Source organism: Emiliania huxleyi (assembly GCF_000372725.1).
Source record: "Emiliania huxleyi CCMP1516 unplaced genomic scaffold EMIHUscaffold_59, whole genome shotgun sequence".
NCBI lineage: Eukaryota > Haptophyta > Isochrysidales > Noelaerhabdaceae > Emiliania > Emiliania huxleyi.
In genome coordinates, this window is record NW_005197576.1 from 152,735 (window position 1) to 176,167 (window position 23,433).

The 23,433-nt window shown below is 66.1% G+C and overlaps 6 protein-coding genes across 6 annotated transcripts; 3 read left to right on the plus strand and 3 right to left on the minus strand.

Moving 5' to 3' along the window:
- Window positions 1-9: 9 nt before the first annotated feature.
- Window positions 10-1,226, minus strand: EMIHUDRAFT_213852 (hypothetical protein; the record flags this gene model as incomplete). The annotated part of the gene is made up of 3 exons (XM_005764460.1): window positions 10-37; window positions 210-341; window positions 415-1,226. The coding sequence occupies 3 exons, from the start codon at window positions 1,224-1,226 to the stop codon at window positions 10-12; spliced, it is 972 nt and encodes a 323-aa protein (XP_005764517.1).
- A 1,513-nt stretch (window positions 1,227-2,739) lies between these two features.
- Window positions 2,740-3,966, minus strand: EMIHUDRAFT_437418 (hypothetical protein). The gene is made up of 4 exons (XM_005764461.1): window positions 3,647-3,966; window positions 3,271-3,573; window positions 3,110-3,159; window positions 2,740-3,006 (listed from the first exon to the last, which is right to left on the minus strand). The coding sequence occupies exons 1-4, from the start codon at window positions 3,911-3,913 to the stop codon at window positions 2,943-2,945; spliced, it is 684 nt and encodes a 227-aa protein (XP_005764518.1). The 5' UTR covers window positions 3,914-3,966; the 3' UTR covers window positions 2,740-2,942.
- A 469-nt stretch (window positions 3,967-4,435) lies between these two features.
- EMIHUDRAFT_104370 (hypothetical protein) lies at window positions 4,436-4,870 on the plus strand (the record flags this gene model as incomplete). The annotated part of the gene is made up of 1 exon (XM_005764462.1): window positions 4,436-4,870. The coding sequence occupies one exon, from the start codon at window positions 4,436-4,438 to the stop codon at window positions 4,868-4,870; it is 435 nt and encodes a 144-aa protein (XP_005764519.1).
- A 2,235-nt stretch (window positions 4,871-7,105) lies between these two features.
- EMIHUDRAFT_213856 (hypothetical protein) lies at window positions 7,106-8,344 on the minus strand (the record flags this gene model as incomplete). Its single annotated transcript, XM_005764463.1, has 3 exons — window positions 7,106-7,357; window positions 7,438-7,460; window positions 7,522-8,344. 3 exons carry the CDS (start codon window positions 8,342-8,344, stop codon window positions 7,106-7,108), a joined length of 1,098 nt encoding a protein of 365 aa, XP_005764520.1.
- A 2,752-nt stretch (window positions 8,345-11,096) lies between these two features.
- Window positions 11,097-13,960, plus strand: EMIHUDRAFT_67186 (hypothetical protein; the record flags this gene model as incomplete). The annotated part of the gene is made up of 2 exons (XM_005764464.1): window positions 11,097-11,603; window positions 11,891-13,960. Coding segments are annotated over 2 exons (2,577 nt in total), but the record flags the coding sequence as incomplete, so codon positions are not given.
- Window positions 13,961-18,823: 4,863 nt separating this feature from the next.
- On the plus strand, window positions 18,824-21,602 carry EMIHUDRAFT_213860 (hypothetical protein; the record flags this gene model as incomplete). The annotated part of the gene is made up of 8 exons (XM_005764465.1): window positions 18,824-19,210; window positions 19,418-19,628; window positions 20,006-20,151; window positions 20,200-20,271; window positions 20,434-20,568; window positions 20,642-20,743; window positions 20,818-21,002; window positions 21,074-21,602. 8 exons carry the CDS (start codon window positions 18,824-18,826, stop codon window positions 21,600-21,602), a joined length of 1,767 nt encoding a protein of 588 aa, XP_005764522.1.
- Between the last annotated feature and the right edge of the window lie 1,831 nt (window positions 21,603-23,433).

Sequence of the window (23,433 nt, forward strand, 5' to 3'; positions counted from 1 at the left end):
TCGAGCGTGCTAAATGCCGGCGTCCTGTGCCCGCAAGCTGGCACAACAAAAGCAGGCCGAAAAAAATTCCGTGTGGTGCCCGAGCATCCGGCCCGCTGGGTGCGCAACTAACAACAGGGTTCCAACTTTTTCCGGGGTCTGGTATGGTAGGCTAGTCTTGGGCGGTCAGGACCATACCCCCCCCCCCCCCTTTGGGCCGCCGAGCGTACCATACCATACCCCGGAAAAAGTTGGAACCCAGGCCGACAGCACACAAAAAGAATTCGCGGCTGCTGCCATCGGATGTGAGGTTGCCAACTGCACTCCAAGTGCTCCAAGTCGGCCCGAGCATCCGGCTGAGGCTACCGACGGCGACGCACTCCAAGTGCTCAAGTCTTGCAGCTTCTAAAAACAATTTATATGCACGCCCTCTACCGCGCCGCAACCGTATCCAAAAACCCACCCACCGACGGGCGATCTGCTCGGCGCGGCGAGGTTGCGCCGAGAAAGGCAGCAGCGCTGCCGACGGAAGGCGCGGCTGTCGCGATCGCGGCGCCGTCACCCGCAGGGCGTGCCGTACTGAGGAATGCAGCGACAGAAGGCTTGGCTGGTGCCGTTGCGATGGCGAAGCCGCCGTTAACGGGGCGAACCGAGATGCGGTGACGTCCAGTTGCCGGGTCCTTCCGGATTGCGACTGCCACGCTCGGACTGCTCTGTGCGGCAACCGCGGCAGTACTCGGCGCGCGTGAGCCCATGGCGTCCATGTCTCGCGCTGGAGAGCGAGCTGCGCCGCTGCCAAGCCCCGCTGGCGCCGCCTGGAGCTTCTCCAGCTCGGCCCTGAGACGTGCATTCTCCCGTCTTAGTTGAGGCACATCTTCAGAGCACAAGGCGGCGGCTTGGGCAGAGAGCTTTGTGTTGAGCGACTGGTTGTCGGCCCTCAGCTTTGTGACCTCGTCCCGGGCCTGATTCAGCTGCTTTCGGACGGCGTCGCGCTCCTCCTCCACGCGGACAAACCTCACCCGCAGCGCAGCAAGCTGGCGCGCCGCCTTTTGCCCCGAGAGCGCCGCGTGCTCACATCTTGCCTCGGCGAGCGCAACGCGCTCCAGAAGCACGTTGGACGAACCGCCCGTGTCTTGCAGCTTCATTCTAGACCTCGGTCTGCCGACTACGTCGTTTGCCACTGTTGACGAATCAAAGGCTGACGGTGCCGCCAGCTTGGACGCGGCGCCTCCGCCGCGGGAATCCATGGCCTTGAGAAAGTCCGCTGCTGAATCTCCCCTCGTCTTTGCGAGAAGCTGCTGTTTGCTTGAATCATTCGCCGTGCGCAATGCTGTCGGCACCACCTGCGAGGTCCCTGTCTGCTTTGTGCCAGGACTCGTTGCGCTGAGGAAATCACTCACAGACGGCCTGTTCGAGGCAGCTCGGCCTTCCGGACTGGCAATGCGGACGTCGGGATGCGTCGTAAGGTCGAGTGGGGCGGAGACAGACGCAGCGGCGGGCCGCGGCCGATGGCTTGTTGCCAGCAGGGCATTCATGTCGGACTCAGCACTCACCGCACCGGCAACCACCTCACGAACGTTTTTGTAACGCTCCCAAGATCGCCGCCGGCCGCTGTTGTTTGGCAACCCAAAATCCAAAAAGAAACCACAAAAATGGAATTATTGTGATCCACCTCCCTCGATACACACACGAGACACGTCGATAGCGGACGAAGAAGATCTGTGTCTCTTAGCGGACGAGGTGCCGGCCACTGCGCGGCTCGGGCTCAGCCGGGGCTTTCGCTCTCGAGCTGCAGCCCCTCGGCCAGCGCAGCGAGGCTCTGCGGCCCTCTCGGCGGCCCACAAGCCACGCACTCTCGCGGCGGCGTCCGCGTGGCGGCAGCGAACTGGAAGCCCTCGCCGAGCGAGACGCTGTCTTGCGCCCCGATCGGCATCCCAGAGTCGAGCCTGCTGCAGTCGCTCGCCACCTGCAGGTCGCTCATTCGCGCGACGATCGCGCGGGCCGAGGCGAGAGAGTCGGCGCTGCCGCGCGCCGCAGCGATCGCCTCGCAGAGCTGGGCGCGCTGCTTGCAGCTGTGCTTGTGGCCGCCCTTCCAGTCGGCGAGCTGGTGCTCCTTTCCGCAGTAGGCCACCGTGCCGCACCGGGCGCACGCCTTGAGGTCGCCGCCCGCTCCGCAGACGGCGCACGCAGCGGTGCCGGCCTTGCCGCGCTCCGCGGGCGGCTCGCAGGCCTCGGCCCGCATCGCATGCAGGTCGCTCATGAAGACGGAGGCGACGGCCATGTTGTAGGCGCTCGGCGCGGGCTCGCCGAGTGACGGCAGCGCTCCGCACGCGACGAGGCAAAAGATGCCACGCCGGCCCGCCCGCTCGGTGACCGCCGACTTGGTGGCCGTGCTGATTTTCGCGACGTACTCGGAAGGGAAGCCGAATGGCGGCCCGGTGAGCAGGCGGCGGATGTTTCTGAGGTCGCCAACTTCGACGATTTTGGCCTTTGCGAGCACCGTCTCCGGGCTAAGGCCAGCCGCTTCGGCAGCATGCTCTGTCCGCAGGTCGAGCACGAGCGCAGCCAGTGTGGCATCGGCGCCGCCGGCCGAAGACTCGACCTGATCGAGGTGCTCCAACACCCACTCGACTGCAGCCTGCTGGGCTGGGGGTGGCATGGACATGATGCCTGAGCGGCGCAACGCCGGACGCGGTGTACCGGGGAAAAAGAATTTTGTGGAAACCGCGGCTCTACAGCAGACGAACGGACTAGCACCACGCACCACGGGCACAGCGGGAAAAGAAAGAACATCTTGTAACGCACACCACACCATGCACATACACCATGGTCCATGCGTCGTGGGCGGTTCGGGAGGTTGGACGCGTTTCGCCGCCCAGCCGGCCAAGCATGTGCCCGCTAAAGCTACCCCACCACAGAGTCCCAAAGTCAACCCTTCCCACGTCCATGCGTCCGACTCGAGCTCACGCCAGCGCCGCCTTGACGTTGCCGATCACCTTGGTCGCGTTGGCGTGCACGACGTCCCACCTGCAGTACAAAAACAGCTGCAGACGGGAGGCGGCGGGCGACGGGGTGCAGAGGAGGAGGAGTGCAGGCGGGAGTGAGGCTCTTCTAGGGGGGCGGCGAGCACTTGTTGCCGGCGATGACGTCAGGCGGGAAGAGCGGCGCGACGAGGCCAATCTGCGGAGCGGAGAGAGAGAGGGAGAGGGAGAGGGTTGGCTGCCTCTCGCGCCGGGCCCTGCGGTGCTCCGGGAGGGGGAGGGCTGTGGCGCGGGCGGGTGGACGGCGTGCCGAGCATCCGAGCTGCACAAAGTCGCCCGCGTTGTCGAGGTCGACTCCAGAGGTCGGGTTGAGCTGCAGCATCGGCAGGGCACCCTTGACTGCCTTGACCCAGGCGGCGCCGCCAGCGACGCCGGGGAAGATCTTCTGCACCGGCGCGCCCGCCTTGTACGCCGCGTACGCCTCGGACGGCGTCTGCGTCCCCGGGATGATGACGACGTTGTGCGTGCGGCACCACGTCACGACCTCGGGGACGAGCACGGGCGCGACGATGAACTCGGCGCCGGCGTCGAGGGCCAGCTTGCAGTCCTCGATCTGTGCGGACGGGCGTCCGGTGTGTCAGCCGCCCGCCCCACCGTGAGCTCACACCCGAGAGCAAGGCGCGCACATCCATGATCGTGCCGCAGCCGACCATCACGTTGCCCGTCTTGAGCCCATCGTACTTTGCGCGGTACTCCGCGACACGGTCGAGGCAGCCAGGCGTGGTCAGCGTAAACTCGACGATCTGGAAGCCACCGTCGATCGCGGCGTCCATCGCCGGAGCACACTTCTCCGCAGTCGGCGTCCGAAGCACAGCGCAGGCGCGGTCCTTCTTGAAGCGGTCCAGCACTGCCTGGAACGACTCTGGCGTCCGCATGTACTTGTCGCCGGCCATCGTGTGGCCGGCCCGCCGGAGCGGGGCGGTCGAGAGGCGAGCCGAGATGCGAGTAAGCATGGGCCCCGAGGAGGTGCGACGACGAGCTTCGACGACGAGTTGGCAATGAAAGGTGGCGGTTGTTTTTTTTGTCAGCAGCCGTGTGTTTTGTTTTGGGGTTGGTTGTTTGGGGGGGTCGAACCAAACTCCCCGGGCGGCGCGAACTCCAACTCGCCAAAACGCCGACGACCGTTCGTTGTACAACTGCTAGCGCCTGGCGTGGCGCGCAAACTCGCTCTGAGCCTAGCGCAGCGTGGGAGAGCACCAGTTGTGTGAGCTCTGTGTCTTCCTTTGCCAACAACATACCTACAACCAGTCCGCCTGCAACGCGCGTTTTCTTCCTTTCCAGAGGCCTTCCGCATTTTGCAGTCGGCGTCGTCGGCGCACCCGCTCCCTCGCCGACGCGCAGCCGAGCGCTCCCCAAGGGCAGCACACACGTGTGGTGCCGGCACGCTGCGGTCGCCGACCAGAACAGAGTCGCACATGTACATGGCGGACGAGGTACTCGGGTACAAGATGGCGGATGGCATGTCCGCCGCGATCAAGTCTTTCCAGCTTCGAGGCTCGTCGGGCGACGCGATGGTCATCCGCATCGTCCACTCTTCGGACGAGCTCCAGATCGAAGAGAGCTGCAAGGGCCTCTCCTCGATCGAGGATCTCGCAGAGAAGATCGAGGATGCGATCGAGCCGCGCTACCTGCTATTCATTCACAAGCAGAGCCACACGGATGGGCGGGTCTCGTACCCGATCGCTTTCGTTGTCTTTATGCCGCCGAACGTGCCAGCGTCGCTCAAGATGATGTACACGCGACTGGTCCCTGCCCTCGTCGAGAAGTTTCGCGTGGCGAAGCAGTTCTCACTCTCGGACCCCGAGGACCTCACGACCGAGTGGCTGGAGGAGAAGCTCGCCGGCAGGTGACGCGGCTTGCGGCCTCCCCCGCCAATCGCCGCCGGCAGTGCGGATTCTTAGACCCATGCTATCACCGGCGTCGCAAGAGAGGAATCCATAAGATCGGGGCGGCGGCCCCGTAAGCCCTTATATCGACTTATACCGGTTGTGAGCCTCCTCACACAGAAGCACAACTTCGGGTCCGAAAATCGCACGTGAGTACAGTGACAGTAAAGAAAGAAAGAAACAAAGAAAACATCCTTCGCGCAATTCTTTTTTCTGGCAGCTGTGAGCGCTGTCAGAGCGGTGTTTCGACACCGATATCCTCTGCAGCTGCTCTGGGCAGCCGGCTGCAGCTGCGATGCGGACCTCGACGGAGCTCAGCGCCCACAGCGTCGACGACGAGTTTACGAGGAGCGGTCGCATCAATTCGTTGGTCTCGGTCGAGCTCGAGGACAAAGCCGAGGACGAGGCGCCGCGCCGCTCTCCGCGGCTGCACCACCTCGACTGGCTCCGCTCCTGCATGATCTTCTTTGCCGTGTTTTGCCACGTCTGGCAGACGCTCCACTTCCCGCCGCAGCACGCTGCCGACGATGTGGTCTACACTAGCGAGCCTACTACCTCCGCTGCCTACTACCTCCGCTGGGTTCAGCTCGGCCGCCTCGTCTGCATCCCGCTGCTCTTCTTCGTCTCCGGCGCTGCGCTGGCCCTCGGGCCGTACAGCGCCGCCTCGTCGGGTCGCGGCATCGGCCCCACCTTCCTCAAGGTTGGCGTCCTCACCCTCGCCGGCCTCGCGCTGAACGGTCTCATCTTCCTCGCCGGGCCTCGCGACGAGAGGTGCTCTCTCGAGATGGCGGAGAAGCTGCACTGCAAAGGGCCGCTCATGGACTTCCTCATCGCGCCAAACGCGGGCAGCCTCTTCCCCATCCTGTACCAGTTCTGGTACACCCTCTTCCTCCTCCTCTTCCTCGCCGAGGACGCGCCGCTCTACCGCGAGCTGCTATCCCTCTCCACCGGCGGCGAGCCGTCGCTGCCGCGGCTCCTCCTGCGCTGGCTCGCCGCGTCGGCGCTGTACGTGCTCGCCGGCCTCGCGCCGCCCGCCCTCCACCTGCAAGACGTGCTGCTGCTCGTCGCGGCGGAGGCAGCCCCTTCCCGCGGCTGCGAGCTGCGAGAGAGCAGCCCGACACTGACCCTGGGCCCTGGTCCCTGGCCCTAGGCCGCCTTCCTCGGCTGCGTCTGCGGGAGTGCGCGCGCCGCGGCAGCCGGCGCCGGCCCCGCGGTGCGTCTCTGGCAGTACGGAGCTGCCGCTGCTGCGGTGCTCCAGTTTGGCGTGCCCCGCTTCCAGATCACTACATTCGACACCAACCTGGTGCTGTACTACCACGCCTTTCGGCAGCTCATGACGCTCGGGTTCGTCGTCACGCTCACGCGCGCGTCCGCCGCGCCGGTGGCGAGCCGCGCGTGGCCGCTCGTGCTCTTCGGCCTGATCCTGCTCTGCCCGTCGACCAGCTTCACGCTCGCCGGGATGATCACCTACCCGTGGTTCCCAAAGACTGCCGACCGGCTCCTCTGGCTCGGAGGATCCTTCGTGGTCCCGCTCGCGCTCGACCGCATCGGCCGCACTTTTGCCGCGGCGGGCGCCGATCTGCCCCTCCCCGCCTCGGTCGGCGTTGGGACGCTCCTCCTTTACTTTGTGCACCCCCTCTTCATCGCCGTCTTTGCCCGTTTCCCTGTCTTCCGCTCTGAGCCGTTCCTGCTCACCACGACTGCGCTCGTGTTCTGCTGCCTCGCTGGTCTAGCTCTGACGGGACGGCGGCGACCCACATGAGCAAACGCTTCTCTCAACACCGCTCATCAACATACACGTACATGACACACGTAGCCTCCGCTCCTGCCGCACACCCTCACACACACGCCGCGCAAGTGTGTGGGAAGTGCAAGTGCAGCCTCCCCTGCCAGAGCACACGCATCGACACACGCGTCGACTTTTTCGTTCCTCGAAAGCGCCGTAAACAATAAAAGAACCTCTCGGCGAGATCGACGGTCGCTCTAAGAGCGACGTCGCTCTAAGAGCGACCGTCGAAAGCGTGCGCCCGCGGCCCGCGCCGGCGGCGCGGCACGCGGGCGCAGCGCGCGCTCACACCGAGTCAAACTACACGTTTCGCGCTCTGCAATCGTCATGGTGGCCAACGCATGCGTTTCCTGATCGCTCGCAAACCACCCATCGTGTTGCGCGCGCTGAGTTCGCCAGCTCTCACTCCGACTTCACTCGGACTTGCCCGGCTTTGTCGTTGCGGGGCTTTTGCTTCTCGCAGATTGAGGTTGCGCGGCGCCAAACATCGCGGCGATCTCGCTCGAGACGGATGCGCGCTTTGCCTCGGGGAGCTTCGTCGAGAGGTCTTTCACGAGGAGCGCGGCGTCCTTCTTGATCAGGTCGGCGCGCATGTTGAAGAGAGGCACCAGGATCTGCCGAAAGACGCGGTCCGCGCCCTTGGTGAAGGGCAGCATCAGCCAGACCTACACTTCAAGAAAGAGCGGCCGTCATGGTTCGGGTGGGCACGTTCGAGTGCGGCCACCGAGATGCGACGGGCCGTCACGATCAGCGTCACCGAATGGAAGCCTGTTCACACCGACAGTCGTGAAGAGACGCCGTTCACTGGCACTAGCCGATCGAGCCGCACCGGGGATCCAGTCGAGTGCGTCGTCAACGATGGAGGCGAAGACGTGAAAGAGAGAGAAGACGCACCAGTACACGAGCCACTGCGTGTCGTCCTCGGGGTCGTCCTCGGTCGTGACCGCCACCGTGCTGGCAAGCAGCGGGTATGCCGTGCCCACCATGTCGACGATGAACTTCTCGACCACTCCGGGCATGAGGACAAAGACAAAGTACAGCCCGTAGAGGTGCGAGCCGTTGATGACCCACGCCCACGCGGTGTTGATCAGCGAGCTGTCTGAGACCCGTCCGGCGATCCCCTTGATGCGGGGCAGGATGAACGGCTTCGTGATGGTGTCGTAGAGCAACGTCGAGCCGTCGGTCCACGGCAGCTGCAGCCACAGGAGAAAGAGGACCTGCATGTGGAACCAGACGTCGCGCACCGCCTCCGATTTGAAGAGGTTCAGCACGAGCCACTCGAGGTTGCTCGTGGCCACCATGAAGCTCGCCTGAGCCAGCCAGTACTGCAGCCATCTCCGGTCATCCTCTTCTGTGACCGAGCAGACTGCGCGCATTGACTCGAGAACAGGGAAGAAGACGCCGGCGACGGCTGCGCCAGTCGGGCTGAAGATGACGTCTTGGTAGTCGTGTGGCGCGAGCATGCAGATTGCGACGGCAACGGCGATGAAGCCGAGGTGGCCAACCACCTTCCGGCCTCTCGTCGGAGGCACCCGGTGGAGGAGCGCCGCCGCAGCCACGCCGACGGCCGTGGTCGCCCCGTACATGAGGTAGCGGCTCCAGTGCCTGGCCAGGTGTGAGGCGATCCTGCCCCCGAGGTTGTCGAACACCATCGCGGCGAGAGGAGTGAGTGCGGACGGACGCGAAAAGTTTGGAATCAAGAAATAACCACGGGCCCTCAGCGGAGCTGGGAAGAGGACCGCCGCAAGCGGCGTGGCGTGGAGCGGTTGTGCATCCCTCCGGGGGCCCCTCTGCGCCGGGGAGGCGTTGTTGGAGGCTAGGACGCAAGCGTCCGTCGCCCTTTTCAAACTCGGGGCCCACTCCGCTACGCTCCGACCCGAATTTGGAGGGCCTAAAAGTTTAAGGTGTTGCTGCGCAAAAGGGGTCGGACACCGGGCGCAGCTCATGGTTGCTAAGAGCTAGAAGAGGAGATAGAGAGAACAACCACCCTGTCCCGTTATTGCGTACACCAACAAACACCACAAAACGCTCTCTCTCTCCTGTCCGCTCACTCAGGGGGGTCACAACTACCAAGTCCCTCGACTAGCTGCCACAGGGCGCAGCTGCCACAGGGCGCAGCTGGAGACGCTCCCCCTCGGCATCCACCCCCACCCGCTCCAGCCCCACTTCTGCTGCCGAGAGAGCTGAATCGAAGCAAGCGTGCCATTGCATCTTGGCGTGCTCCTGGAGCGCGGCTTTCTGCGGCCACGAGCACGGCGGAGTCGGCGTCGTAGCGCGCATCGTTCCCGCTCATCGCCCATTCCTCCCGTGACGTGTGTCGGCCGCGATTCGATGTCGCCACCTTCATCGCCAACGAGGACTCCCTCGACTGCAGGGGGGCTCCGGCGCGGGGAGGGACTCCGCCTGCTGCGCTGGCCGACTGCGCCCTCCTCCTCCATGGGATCGATCCGATTCCGCAGCGGCGGTGCTGCGCGGGAGGCGGCCGCGGGCACGCTGGGCTCGATCAGCGGCTTTCCCCTCAGGTAGCGCGAAAGCACGGATTTGGCGGACGTTCTGCTTTCAACTTTACGGATGTCTTGGCACCAGCTGAAGGCTTGCATCCCACATCACGCAGTTCCTGCACGGTATTCGGATTTTGGCTATTTGCTCGTGTGGGGGTATATCGCAGATTTGTCAATGGTACCGCGTCTGCGACGCGGGCGCCTTGCGGGCAGAGCCCTTAGCCACCCTTTTATCTTGCGCGGTCAAAAAGAATTTTTTCCGGCGCGGCACGGGACTGGCGCGTTCTGAAGAAAAGAGGAAGCCATGCGGAAGAAAGAAATTCAACAGGACAAAGAAATTCGACGAACCTCCGACCAGTCGAGACCAGCCGCGGCGCCGCGGCCCGGAGCTCCTAGTTCCAGTGGACTCGCTTCAGCAGCCTCGCTCGCTTTCAGCAGCCTCGCGGTATTTGCAAGACCTGGTCGTTCGAACTCCCGCTCCTAGTAGCTGCAGCAATCTGCGCAGCAATCTCTGGCGCCTTGCTGTCTACGAGAACCAATGGAGCACGTCGAGCAGCCACCGGCAGAGCAGCCGCCTCGGCTTCGCATCGGCTTCGCCGCCGAGTTCTATCACGTCTACCTCACGCCTCTGATGCGCTCGAAGCGCGGCACGCTCACCCTCGACGGGCTGCCCCGCCTGCCCGCAGAGGACGACGCCTTGGTCCTGCTGGAGCGCTTCCGAGCGGCGCTGTCAAAGCGGCAGCTCGACGGCTCGGGCCGAGCGACCCAGCGAGCCACGCTGTCGCTGCTCTGGCCGCGCTTCCAGCTCTCCATCAGCCTTTGGATGCTGGTCGGCCTCGCAACTGACGGCGCCCAGCCCTTCCTCATCGCGACTCTGGTTCGCGAGCTCCGCACCGGCACCGGCTCCGTCGGGACGCGGCTCGGCATCGTCGTGGCCATCGGCGCGCTCTGCCTCGTCAACACGGCGTCGCTGCAGCAGGTCCTCTGGTTTGGCTCGCGGTGCGGCATGCGCGCAAAGGTTGGGCTCTCTGCGGCCGTCTACCACAAGATGATGCGGCTCGAGCTCGGCTCGGTCGCCTCGTGGTCGTCGTCCGCCGTCTCGAACCTGGTCGCGATCGACCTCGCGCGGCTCGAGCTCTCGGCGATGTTTTTCTGCTTCACGTGGGGGACGCCGCTGTGCCTCGTGATGTGCGCCACCCTCGCCGGTGTCCGCATCGGGGTCGCGGCCCTGCCCGGCATCGCCTTCCTCGTCGCCCTCCTCCTCGCGCAGCGCGCCTTCGGCTGGCGCACCGGCCGGCTGCGTGCGCGCGTCGCGCGGGCGACCGACGCGCGCGTCAAGCTGATGCAGGACGTGCTGCTCGGCGCGACCTCGCTCAAGATCCACGCGTGGGAGGGCGCGCTGGAGAGGCGGCTGCGCGCGCTGCGCGCCGTCGAGCACGCCGACATCAAAGCCGCTCTCTACACGCTGACCACGCTCGAGGCAGCAATCTTCTTCGCGCCGGGCGTCGCCACCTTTTGCTCGCTGCTCACGCACCGGTACGCGCTGCCCGACGAGCCGCTCGAGGTCGAGGACGGCTTCGCGGTCCTCTCCATCTTCGCCATCCTCGTCAAGCAACTCAACATCTTCCCGCGCGCCCTCAAGGCGCTCGACGAGCAGCGCGTCTCCTTCCAGAGGGTCGAGCGCTTCCTCCGCCTCCCAGAGCTGCGGCTCGCGGGCGACGGCGCGGCGGGCGAGCCGAAGACGAGCGAGGGGACGGGCCCGAGGAGGGAGGGAGGAGGGGAAGGGCAAGCCGTCGCCTCCGCCCTCGCTCCCCTCATCGTGGCGGAGCGAGCGTGCGGGCAGTGGCTCTCGCACCACGAGCCGGCGGGCGCGCTGCCGACTCGCGCGGCCCCGGAGTTTGTGCTCCGCGACATCACCCTCTCGGTCGGCAAGGGCGAGCTTCACCTCCTCTGCGGCCCGATCGGGTGCGGCAAGTCGTCGGTGCTGCTGCTTCTGCTTGGCGAGATGCGCCGCACCGGCGGGCGAATGTCCCTCTCTGCCGACGAGTCTGGCGTCGGGTACGTGCCTCAGGCGGCGTGGATCGTCAACGCCTCGTTCCGCGACAACATCTTGATGGGCCGGCCACTGGACGAGTCGTGGTACGAGGAGGTGATCCGCTGCTGCGCGCTGCTGCCCGACCAGCTGCGGATTGGAGCCGACAGCTTGATCGGCGAGCGCGGCGTGACGGTGTCGGGCGGGCAGCGGGCGCGCATCTCTCTCGCTCGCGCCGTGTACGGCCGGCCGCGCGTCCTCCTCCTCGACGACCCGCTCTCTGCAGTGGACGCGCACGTCGCGAGGACGCTCGTCGACGAGTGCCTCTGCGGGGTCGTCCGCTCGAGCGGCGCCGCCGTCCTGCTCGCCACGCACCAGGTGCAGCTTCCCAGACACCTCCTAGACCCTTCCTAGACACTTTCTAGACACCTCCTAGACTTCCTAGACACTTCCTAGACACTTAATAGACACTTCATAGACACCTCCTAGACACCTCCTAGACACCTCCTAGACACCTCCTAGACACTTCCTAGACGCTTCCTAGACACTTTCTAGACACCTCCTAGACACTTCCTAGACACCTCCTAGACACCTCCTAGACACCTCCTAGACACCTCCGAGACACCTCCTCACCTCCTAGACACTGCCTCCTTGCCACGCACCAGGTGCAGCTCGCAAACGCGCTCGCGGACGTGGTGCACGTGATGGAGGAGGGCGCCGTCACTGCGAGCGGCCGCCCGGCGGACCTGAGCGAGCGCGGCTTGCTGCCAGCCGAGGGCGGCGGCGAGGGCGGCGGCGAGGCGGAGCCGCAGCGCGCCGTGAGCGGCGCCGCCGCCGGAGAGAGCAGCGGCAGGCCGGACGCCTCCGTGGCGGGGCCCGAGGCGTCGCGAGCCGAGGCCAAGGGCCCGCTCCAGCTCGGCGAGCCGTCCAAGGCGGAGCTCGGGCACGGGTCGCGCCGTGCAGCGGTCCGCTTCTACTGGGAGGCGATGGGCGGGGCGGCTCGCGTCGTGCCCGTGCTGGGCCTCGTGCTCGGCCTCGCGACGTGCAGGGCGCTCGCAGACTGGTCGTTGGGCGAGTGGATCCGAAAGGGCAGCGAGGCGAGTGGCGCCGTCCTGTACGGCGCCCTCATCGGCGCCACTGTCGTGCTCGGCTTGGCTCAGGGCGTCGCGATCGTCGATCGGATCATCGGCGCTTCGACCAGCATCCACGCCTCAGTGCTCTCGCGCGTGCTGCGCGCGCCCAAGTCATGGTTCGACGCGACGCCGCAGGGGCTCGTCCTCGCCATCTTCTCCAAGGACCAGGACGCCATCGACGACCTCCTCCCCGCCACGATGCTCGCGCTGCTCAAGTGCTGCATAATCGTGGCGACTGCATTGGCCCTCGGCGTCGTGGCGGTGCCGGTCATCCTCGTCGTCCTGCCGATCGTCGGCCTCCTGTTCCGGTGGCTGACAAACTACTTCCAGGTGACGGCATCACAGCTCAAGCGGCTCGACAAGGCCTCGTCCGGCCCCGTCATCTCGCGTTTCGCGGAGACGTACGCCGGCCTCGCGTCGGTGCGGGCGATGCGGCTGCAGGAGAGGCTTGGCGCGCAGCTCATCGACCAGCTCGCGAGAAACCACGCCGCCCACTTCCTGTGGACTGCCGCCGGGAGGTGGCTCGCGGTGCGTCTGGACTGGGTCGCCACCGGCATCGTGGTCTGCGTCGGCGCGGGTGTCGTGCTCGAGGTTCCGCTCATGACGCCCTCGCCGACGCTGGCGGGCCTCGCCCTCGTCTACATCCTCCAGATCACTTCCCTCTTCCAGTGGGGCTTCCGGATGTGGGCGGAGGTGCAGAATCATTTCGTGTCGGTCGAGCGGGCGCTCTCCTACACGCAAGTGCCGCAGGAGGCGCCGGCCGAGCTGGAAGGAGACGCAGAGCTCTCCGCAGCCTCATGGCCGCAGCGGGGAGCGATCTCCTTTCGCGCGGTCGAGATGCGCTACCGGCCCGGCATGCCGCTCGTCCTCCGAGGCCTCTCGTGCGAGATCGAGCCGGGGCTCAAGTCGGCGCTGGTGGGGCGCACGGGCGCCGGCAAGTCGTCCATCTTGAACGCCCTCTTCCGACTCGTCGAGATTGAGGCTGGCGGCGCCGTGTGCATCGACGGGGTGGACGTGTCCCGAGTCGGGCTTGACTGCCTTCGCCGCTCCATGGTTGCGATACAGCAGGACGCGGTCCTCTTCGCGGGGACACTCCGGTCGAACCTCGACCCGCTCGAGCAGCAGAGCGATGCCCGCCTCCTTGAGGCGCTGCGCAAGGTCGACTTCGAGCGGGCGCTCGGGGCGAGGATCGAGCTTGGCAGCAGCGTCTCCGACGGCGGCTCGAACTTGTCGTCAGGCAGCCGGCAGCTGCTCATGCTCGCTCGTGCGATGCTGTCCAGCGCACGCATCCTCGTAATGGACGAGGCCACCGCGAGCTGCGATTTCGACACCGATGCGGCGATGCAGGCCGTTGTTCGATCTCACTTTTGCGGCGCCACGATCCTCACGGTCGCGCACCGGCTCGACACCATCCTGGACTACGATCGCGTCTTCGTCATGTCCAGCGGCGCCCTCGCCGAATCGGGCTCGCCCGCGGAGCTCATGGAGCGGCCGGACTCGAGCTTTGCCCAGCTCGTGGCGCAAGCTGGGCGCGGATCCGTCGCTCGCTTCACCGAGCTGTCGACTCGGAGGAGGCCCCACACTGCTCCGCCGCGCGGCTAGTCACGATCGCAAGGAGGGGGTGCCGAGTCTCGTTCGTCTGCACTTCTAATATCTTTATCTGAATCTCTCAACACGACGTGTTTGTGTCTATATATCCAATCGTCGTCTCAGTTACTCAAAGGGTGTGTGTGTTCTTGTCGTTGTGGTCGACGGGCGGATACCCGCGACGCGGGATGTCGGCACAAAGCCCCATGGATAGGGTGCTGCCCGCACGCGCCCCCAGCCAGCGCGGGGCGTGTCACAGCGCCCGAGCGGCAGATACTCTGTTACCCAATACACCAGAATCCAGATCGGCCATCGGACCCACGCACGCCGCCGGAGAGACACACTGACACGGACAGGACACTCCACAACGCCACAAGCACAAGAGAAGTAGAGAACCAGAAGGGCACGCTTGGCACAAAAACAATGGAGGTCCACAACCCTCACGTTTGTGGAGCCTAGCCTCCTCCATTCTTCAGTCTGGGAGCACCATCTCAAAGACGGCAGGAACGGCGGCGGCCACTGCCTGGCCGACTAGAAGCGTCACGAGCGCGTACCGCGCCGAGTTGAATGGCGAGAGCAGCCTCAGCTCGTTGACGAAGCTCGAGACGGTGGAGAGGGAGCCCGCCGCGCCGAGCGAGGCTGCCCCGAGCATCGCACTCGCCTGCGGGCTCAGCTCGCCTCTCGATCCGTAGTGCGCCTGCGCACCGCCAGCCGGGGTGAGGCACCTCTCAGGCAGGCGAGCCCAGGCAGGCGAGGCCAGGATGTGGCAGGCGAGGCCAGGCTGTGGCCGGCGCCTGCAGCTCGTACACCGAGCAGGTGATGGCGGCGCCCAACGCGTTGCACAGGAGGGTGTACAGCGGCAGCTTGGGGTGGCGCCGGTTGCCAAAAGCGAGAGCCTATGACGTTGCGGCTGCAACACCTCACCGGTGGCAGAGAGCAGCTGTCGGGTGGTGGCGGTGACTCGCGTAGCGCAGCACTGCACAGGGAGGGGAGAGGAGCAGCGCCGTGTAGAGGGTGAGCGAAGCGGTGGCGGCGTCGGCGTCGGCGGCCGTGTCGACGGCTGCGGCGGCGGCTCGGACGGCCACGCACACGACCGCGAGGAGCAGGAGCAGCGTCGCGGCGGAGCAGGGCAGCTTGTACGTGTTGTAGACGTGGTACTTCGTCTCTGTGCGCTGCAGCTGAGGCACCGGCCGCGCCATCGAAGCGGCTCTCGAGAGTGCGCGCTGCGCGAGCGAGGGCGGCGGCTCTCCCTTGCCCACGAGGCTGCGGCGTGACGGGACCCCCTCGCCGAGCGGCTGCTTGGCTCGCGCGCCTGCCTCCGACGAGCGGTCGTCGAGCTCGTGTATCACCTCGTCGAGGTCGAGCTCCTCGACGTCAACCTGCCGGGTCAGAGGTGCGATGCCGGGACAGATTGCAACGCCCGGACAGAGGTGCGATGCCGGGACACAGATATGCGGGCCGGCGGTGGCGGGCGGCGGCGCATCGCATCTCTGGGGCGAGAGGCCCGCATCTCTGACGGATCCGCATCTCCCCGGGCTGCGCCTCGCCTCCGCCTTGGAGGAGCGGAGCGAGTGCGAGCGCGCTCCCGCGCCCGCAGCAGGAGCTGCTGGGGCCGCCGGGGTGGCGGCGGCGGCGCGGACACGCGCGGGGACGAGCGCAGCGCCTGGCCAGGGCGGGGATGAGGCGGGAGGGTGGGCGGAAGGCGCAGGCAAGCGACTGCAGGGTGCCGGTGGCGATTGCGTGCTGCGGTGGCGTTGCGGCGCGCCGATGCCGAAGCCGAAGCGGAGCGAGGCGAGCGCGGCGGCGAGGCCAACCACAAGGCAGAGCGCCGCCCGAGCTGCGGCCCCGGCGGCGAGCGTCTTCGCCGCCTCTGCGTTCCACGCGGAGAAAGTGGTGGTGCAGCCGCACAGGCCGGTCGTGATGCCGACGTACACGTTTGGGAAGCGCGGCAGCACATACGGGGCCCAGCCAGCGAGGATGCCCATCACGAGCGAGCCTGCGCACGGTGTGAGCAGGCTGAGCGGCCGCGGCCAGAGTGCAGAGGAGGGTGCTGCGCACCGACGCAGTTGGCGAGCAGGTCATGAAAGGCGACATGCTCCAGCGAGGCGGCGTCAACCCCAGCGGCTGGGGCAGTGCCGGCCTGCACCGACAGCCTGCCGAGCGCATGCCGTGTCGCCGTACCCGCGACGGCACAAATTGCGACGAACGCGACGTTCGTCGCCTGCTGGTGCGTCGCCGGCGTGTCCTTAGCGTAATAGTGGTCGTAGACCAGAACGCCGCGGCGGCGAGTGCGCGCGGGCGCCGCCAAGCCGGCCGTGCTATTCATGTCTATTCCTCGATGGATGGGAGTGGTCTGGGAGAGGCCTGGGAGGGCGGCGGCTACTGGAGCCCCGGAGCAGAAGGCAGAGGAGAAAGAAGAAATCACGGGTGAATAAGCGGCGTGGCGTGGAGCGGTTGAGCATCCCTCCGGGGGGCCCTCTGCGCCGGGGAGGCGTTGTTGGAGGCTAGGACGCAAGCGTCCGTCGCCCTTTTCAAACTCGGGGCCCACTCCGTCCGCTGCTACGCTCCGACCTGAATTTGGAGGGCCTGAAAGTTTAAGGTGTGTTGCTGCGCAATAGGGGTCGGACACAGGGCGCAGCTCATGCCAAGAGCTAGAAGGGGAGCTAGAGAGACGGACTACCCTGTCCCGTTATTGCGTACACCAACACCGCACTGGCCTCGCGTCTCGAGGGGAGGACGGCTCGTAACTGAGGTCCTGCGGGGACAGTCGTCCTCCCCTCAACCCGACGAGAGTGGGCGGGCAGTCCCCGTGGCTGCAGTCGCGCTTCCGAGCCGACTCCGCCCCTCTCTCCACCCGGCCATTCCAACCGCCAGGCCGCTCGCTTAAGGCTGATTGGCAGCTGATTGGCTAGACGAGCGGCCTACCTCCAACGGGGCGGTCTGGATCACGGGGGATGACATCCTGCCTCCCGGCACGCCGGGAGGAGGTGGGTGCTCCGCCGCCGGACCGCCCTCTCCACCACCCTCGCCCAGGGATCTACAATGCTGTCTTAAGGTCCGACAGGTTCGGCACCGGGCACCGCCTCGGTATACAAAATGCGCCTGCGGGCGGACCCTCACAGATCACAGATCACACCAACACCACAAAAGCTATCTCTCTCCTGTCCTCACTCAGAGGGGGGTCACAACTACCGAGTCTCTCGACTAGCTGCCACGTTGCCGACCGAGAGCGGATCTCCTCCTGCTCCGCAAGGAGGGTGGCCAAGGCTAAAGTCTTGCCGGAGCCGCCGGGCGCGTTGACGACTTGGAGAAGGTCGCCCTTGTACTTGTACTTGTAGTAGGTGCTCGAGGGGGTGCTTTGTGGGGCGGTGCGCAGCCAGGCCAGCAGTGAGGGGAGGCGCACCCTCACTCTCCTCGGTTGCAGAGCTCGTCGGAGGCTGCGGCACGACGGGAGGGTCGCGACAGCAGTCCTCGGGCGAGCCGACGCGCATGTCCAACCAGCGCTGGGACTCGTTGTGACGGCAGACGCCGGCTGCCTCTCCAACCGCTTCTGCAGCGTCCTTCTTTGCCCGGTGCATGGGCTCGATCCGATTCCGCATCGTGTCGTCCCCAGCGGCGGTGCTGAGGCGGACGCGGGCACGTCAGCGGCTTCCCCTCAACGCCGGAAGCAACCGAACGCGGACGTCCTGGTTTTTCCCGTAAAACGAAGCGATGTCTGGCACAGCTGAAGGCTTGCGTCCGTCCACGGCCGAGAGCACATGGTTTCTGCACGGTATTCGGATTTTGCTATTTGTTCGTGTGCGGGGTATATTGCAGATTTGTCAATGGTACCGCGTCTGCGACGCGGGCGCCTTGCGGGCAGAGCCCTTAGCCACCCTTTATATCTTGCGCGGTCATAAAGGGGAGGCCACACTCGGCACGGGAAAGGCGCGCACTGGCACTAACACAGGTACACCAGTGTGCGCGAACAGAATTGGCTGCTTATTAACACAGGTACACCACGGCGAAAAAGATTTGTCTTAGGGCCAGTCTCGTACCCGGTGTTGTGCGAAAATAATTAACCAGGAGGGCGCAGTCGGCCAGCGCAGCAGGCGGAGTCCCTCCCCGCGCCGGAGCCCCCCTGCAGTCGAGGGAGTCCTCGTTGGCGATGAAGGTGGCGACATCGAATCGCGGCCGACACACGTCACGGGAGGAATGGGCGATGAGCGGGAACGATGCGCGCTACGACGCCGACTCCGCCGTGCTCGTGGCCGCAGAAAGCCGCGCTCCAGGAGCACGCCAAGATGCAATGGCTCGCTTGCTTCGATTCAGCTCTCTCGGCAGCAGAAGTGGGGCTGGAGCGGGTGGGGGTGGATGCCGATTGAGGGGGAGCGTCTCCAGCTGCGCCCTGTGGCAGCTGCGCCCTGTGGCAGCTAGTCGAGGGACTTGGTAGTTGTGACCCCCCTGAGTGAAGACAGGAGAGAGAGAGCGTTTTGTGGTGTTGGTGTACGCAATAACGGGACAGGGTGGTTGTTCTCTCTATCTCCTCTTCTAGCTCTTAGCATGAGCTGCGCCCGGTGTCCGACCCCTTTTGCGCAGCAACACCTTAAACTTTTAGGCCCTCCAAATTCGGGTCGGAGCGTAGCGGAGTGGGCCCCGAGTTTGAAAAGGGCGGCGGACGCTTGCGTCCTAGCCTCCAACAACGCCTCCCCGGCGCAGAGGGGCCCCCGGAGGGATGCACAACCGCTCCACGCCACGCCGCTTGCGGCGGTCCTCTTCCCAGCTCCGCTGAGGGCCTCTGCGTTATTTTCTTGACGCTGGTGCCTCGCAGCCTCCAGCCGCCACGAAGCCGGCCTCTTTGCGGCACAGTCAGCTGAGCACAGTGCCAAGCTCGCAACAATGCCCAAAAAGCAAAAGTCCGCCGCCGCCCGTCAGACGTGGCGATCTGTCGCCCTCGAGGAGGAGTCTCTCCGCTTCGCTGAGAGCGGCGGCTTCCTCTCGCTGGAAGAGATCGAGCAGCCTCTCTACGACCCCGCCCAACCATTCTCTGCCGCAGCCGACGACGTCGAGGCTGGCGATAGTGGAGTGGGCGCGTCGCAGCTTGAGCTCGCACAGGCTGAGGTCGATCGCTTGATGCGGATGCACGCGGCGGCGCCTCGTGGCGAGGACGCGGCAGCCGAGGGCGAGCGCAAAGAGAAGCGGAAGCGCGCCAAGGCCGCACGCAACGATCAGGGCTGCTCGGTCGCCGATAACGCGGAGGGCGAGGCGGGTGGCGAGGCGGGCGACGTGCCCCCACCAAAGAAGAAGCGCTCGCGGCAGAAGAAGCGCAAGAAGAGCGACCGCAAGGCTGCGGCCTCGAAGGCGGAGGCGGCGGAGGCAGGAGCGGAGAGCGACGAGGCGGCGGACGGAGCGGCGGCGTCGCCGCAGGCTGGCGGCGGCGGCTGCGGCGGCGAGGCCACAGCTGAGGGTGGTGCATGTGTGGATGCGGCGGAGGCGCGGTCCAGCTGGGAGCCGCTCGGCCTGCACCCGACCCTGGTGGAAGGGATGGTGGCGTGCGGCTTCAGCGGGCCGACGCCCATCCAAAAGGCTGCGCTCCCTGCGGCGTTGCACGGGTTGCGCGACGTGGTCGGCGCGGCCGAGACCGGCTCCGGCAAGACCCTCGCCTTCGGCCTGCCCATCCTGCACCGGCTGATAGAGGTGACACGTCCGAGACACTTCCGAGACACTTCCGTAGGCCTCCCCATCCTCCACCGGCTGATAGAGCGCTTCGAAGCGCGCGGCGGTGGCGGCGGCGGCGGCGGCGGCGACGACGGGTTGTTTGCTCTCATACTGACGCCGACCCGCGAGCTTGCGATGCAAGTCTGCTCGCACTTGCTTGCCGCCGCCTCCGCGGCCCCGCACCTCGGCCTCACCGCGCGGGCGATTGTGGCGCTCGTGGGAGGACCTTCCCCCGCCACGAGGGGCTCGGGACCTTCTCGGGGGCAGTCTCGGAGGCGTCTCGGAGCTCTGTAGGCGTGCCCGCCTCTGTAGGCACGCCACTGTGGACATGCACAGAGAGGAGGCATGACTCCCTGTGTGTAGGCATGTCCCTCGACAAGCAGCGGCGGCAGCTCGAGTCCAGGCCGCCGGTGGTGGTTGCGACGCCGGGCCGGCTGTGGGAGTTGATGAGCGAGGGGAGCAGCCACTTGCAGGCCCATCTCGCGGCTCTGCTGACGAGGCAGCCGCTCGTCAGCAGCCACTCGTTGAGCCGTGAGCAGCTGCTTACTCCCTGCTAGGAGCTGTCGCGGCTCCGCTTCTTCGTCCTCGACGAGGTGGACCGCATGATCGAGGCCGGCCACTTTCAGGAGGTGACCCGCCTCCTCGACCTCCTCAACAGACCCGCCGCCCCCGCCCCCGCCCCCGCCGACGCCGACGCCAACAGCGCCGCCGCCGCCGCTTCGGCCGCCACCGGGCCCCGCCAGACCTTCCTCTTCTCGGCGACGCTGATGCTCCCGCCCGCCGCGCGCGAGACGCACGCGAAGCGGGTCGCGCAGCACAAGCCGCTGCCATCCGGGTCGGCGGCGGACTCGCTGATGCAGAAGGTTGCCTTTCTCAACCCGCTCAAGGCCTGCCCCCCGTGCGAGAGGCGGCAGCACGCGTCGCTCGTGTTCTCAGCGGCGTGGGGCGGGACGCGCATAGGTGGTGGACCTCTCCCGCTCCACACTCGTCGCCGCGCAGCTGCAGCAGGCCCAGCTGCAGTGCCTCGCCGAGGAGAAGGCGCCGCCGCCACCACCACCGCCACCCGCACCACACCTGCATGGAACGCCCTCAGCAAGTGGAGTCGACTTTCGCGCGCGGCGCGCCCCCCGACCTCCCCTCCGAGCCTCCCCCCTCCCCCTCTGCCGCCGCCGCAGGACGGCGCCCTCTTTGCGCTGCTCGGCACGCGGGGCGGCCGCTCCATCGTCTTTTGCAACGCCGTCACCGCCGTCTCGCGGCTGAGGTCGCTCCTCTCCCTGCTCGGACTCAACGTCATCGCGCTGCAGGGCGGCATGCAGCAGCGCGCTCGCATTAAGGCGCTCGAGCGCTTCCGCGCCGCATCGTGCGCGCACAGACTGTCGCCGGCTGCCGCAGCGATGTCGCGCCTCGACTCAGCCCTGCTCCTCGCCGCAGGTGCGCTGTGCTGCTCGCGACGGATGTCGCCGCGCGCGGGCTCGACGTCAAGGGCGTCGAGTACGTGGTGCACTACCAGCTGCCGCGCTCGGCGGAGGTGTACGTCCACCGCTCAGGCCGCACGGCTCGCGCCGCCGCGGCGGGCCTCTGCGTGTCGCTCGTCGAGCCGTCGAGCTCGCGTGCCTTCCGCAAGCTCTGCCACGAGCTGAGCGTGCCGCAAGGGCTCGACGAGTACCCGATGCCGCCAAAGACGCTCGCCGCCGCGCTCGAGGCCGCGAAGCTCGCGCAGAAGGTCGACAAGGCGGAGCACAAGAACTCGCGCGCGGCGAAGCAGGCCTCGTCCATGCGCCGAATGGCGGAGGAGATGGATCTGCCCGTCTCGTCCGACGACGAGGAGGAGGAGGAGACGCGGCACTCGAACGGGCGGCAGCAGGCGCGAGAGGCGGCGCTTGTCGCGCGCCAGCGAGACGACCTTCGGCGTATGCTGGGCAAGCTCGGCTGGCCCGCGGGAGGGGCGGCAGCTAGCTAGAGACCCTGACAACATTGTGGGGGTCTGGTAGGGCTGCGACTGCTGCCGGTGTTACGTCAAGATCCGACTCTCCGCGCTCGGTGTTCTTTCAATAGGCTGAAAGAGATTATTCAGATGTTTCGCGGAGCACTATTGTTCCTGTTTAACCCATCTCCTAGTAGAGGTGTCCGTTTAATTTTCCAGGCCGGCCCAGCACACTTGCGCCTCCGAGTTGCCGAAGTCCGGATTCCCGAACTGGATGTCGAGCGCGGCGTAGCCGGAATTGGCATGCTTCCGCGGTCCAGAGGTCGACGGATGGAGGACGGGCCCACACGCACACGCACGCTGCACACGATTGGGAAAATATTTGCGCCCGCTGGGGCCCGGCTGGGGGAATTTTTTTGCTTCAGCCCACAACGACATACTCGAGTAGCTTTTTGGTGGGTCGTGGGTCGCAAGCCCTCCTCCCACCTCCCCCCCACTTGCCGCAGCCTCCTCCGCACACACACACATGTCCCGCCGCGGCGCCGCACGCCTCGTCTCCCAATTAAGAACACACACACACACATTCCCCGCGAAATGAGAGAGCCGTAACGTGCGCTGCCGCTGTTAGTCTGCTCATGTGTGTCATGCGAATTGTGAGGGGGGCACACGTCACTTGGGTTCTTAATTGCATCTTGGCACTTGGCGGGAGGAGCACAGAAGCACAGAGTTGGAGCACTTGGAGTGCGGTCATTTTAGCCTCACATCCAGGGCCGGCGAGCTAAGAATTTTACAACAAAGCTCCCTCTCACGACACTGGGCACTTTACTGGCGAGCTGAAGCGCACCCATGCAGCGCGCCAGATGATCGGCCACCCGTTACAGCTTACACGAGGTCTAGGCGCCGCACGACCTGTGGCCTGCCCGCGCACGCGCAAACTCACATCACCCGCTCGCGACGGTCTCAGCCAGCCATCATGCCGCAGCAAGCGGGATACTGGAAGCCCTCGTACGACCTGAATCACTTTGGGTCGTCAAAAGCAATGCATGACCTCAGCTATCGCCTCGGCCAAGCATTGCCGCGCCAGGGCGGCGTCCGGCTTCCTAACCGCACTTCGGCGGGTGCACCCTATGACCCAGCGCGCCAGAGCAGCGTTGGGAGGCTACCCCCGATGCTGACGCCGGGCGGCAGAGGTGCTCGAATTGGAATAGCCGCTCCTCACAGCGTGCCGTCGTTTGAGCCGCGTCCCGATGCCACTCCCGCGAGCAGCGGAGTCGGCTTTGGCAAAGAACTGTTGGAAATCGTTCGAGAGATGCGCGAGCAGCTTGCATCGCAGCAGCGCTCCATCGCACAGCTGACGGAAGAGCAGCGGCACACTCCTGCACCGCTGTCTCACGACTCTGCAGAGATCGACGCTCTCAAAGAAGAGGTTGTGACTTCAAAGGCAGAGATTGAGTCGCTACGGGGCCGAGTGGCGGCGCTCGAGGCTGCCTTGCATGCCACAGCAACACAATCTGCATCGCGTCTCGAACCGGGCTCCGGACCGCGAGTGACGGCTAGTGCGGCAGAGGTTCCGTGCGTTGACGAGACCAACAACGCCAGAAGCGCAAAGGCAACCGAGCAGGATGCGCACTTCACGCAAAGCTTTTCCGTAACTGCTCGCCACCCACACCCGTCGTACCACGGTATTTTTGCCGGTACATTTGAGGCCGAGGAGGAGGCCGCCGCAACTCGGGTGGGTGCGGTGTACCGCGGGAGCGCCGCGCGCAAGCAGGTGGCGGCGCGGCGCACGGCCGGCGACTCGAGCGACCCAGCTGCCGCCGCTCCCGAGGACGGTCCGGGCGAGGAGGACATCCTGGCAGCCACCAAG

Coding starts and splice junctions, on each gene's coding strand:
- EMIHUDRAFT_437418 (XM_005764461.1), bottom strand. CDS start 3,913: ATGGCCGGCGACAAGTACATGCGGACGCCAGAGTCGTTCCAGGCAGTG. Junction 3,574..3,646: donor GCTGCGGCACGATCATGGAT/GTGCGCGCCTTG, acceptor CCGTCCGCACAG/ATCGAGGACTGCAAGCTGGC. Junction 3,160..3,270: donor TTGTGCAGCTCGGATGCTCG/GCACGCCGTCCA, acceptor TCCGCTCCGCAG/ATTGGCCTCGTCGCGCCGCT.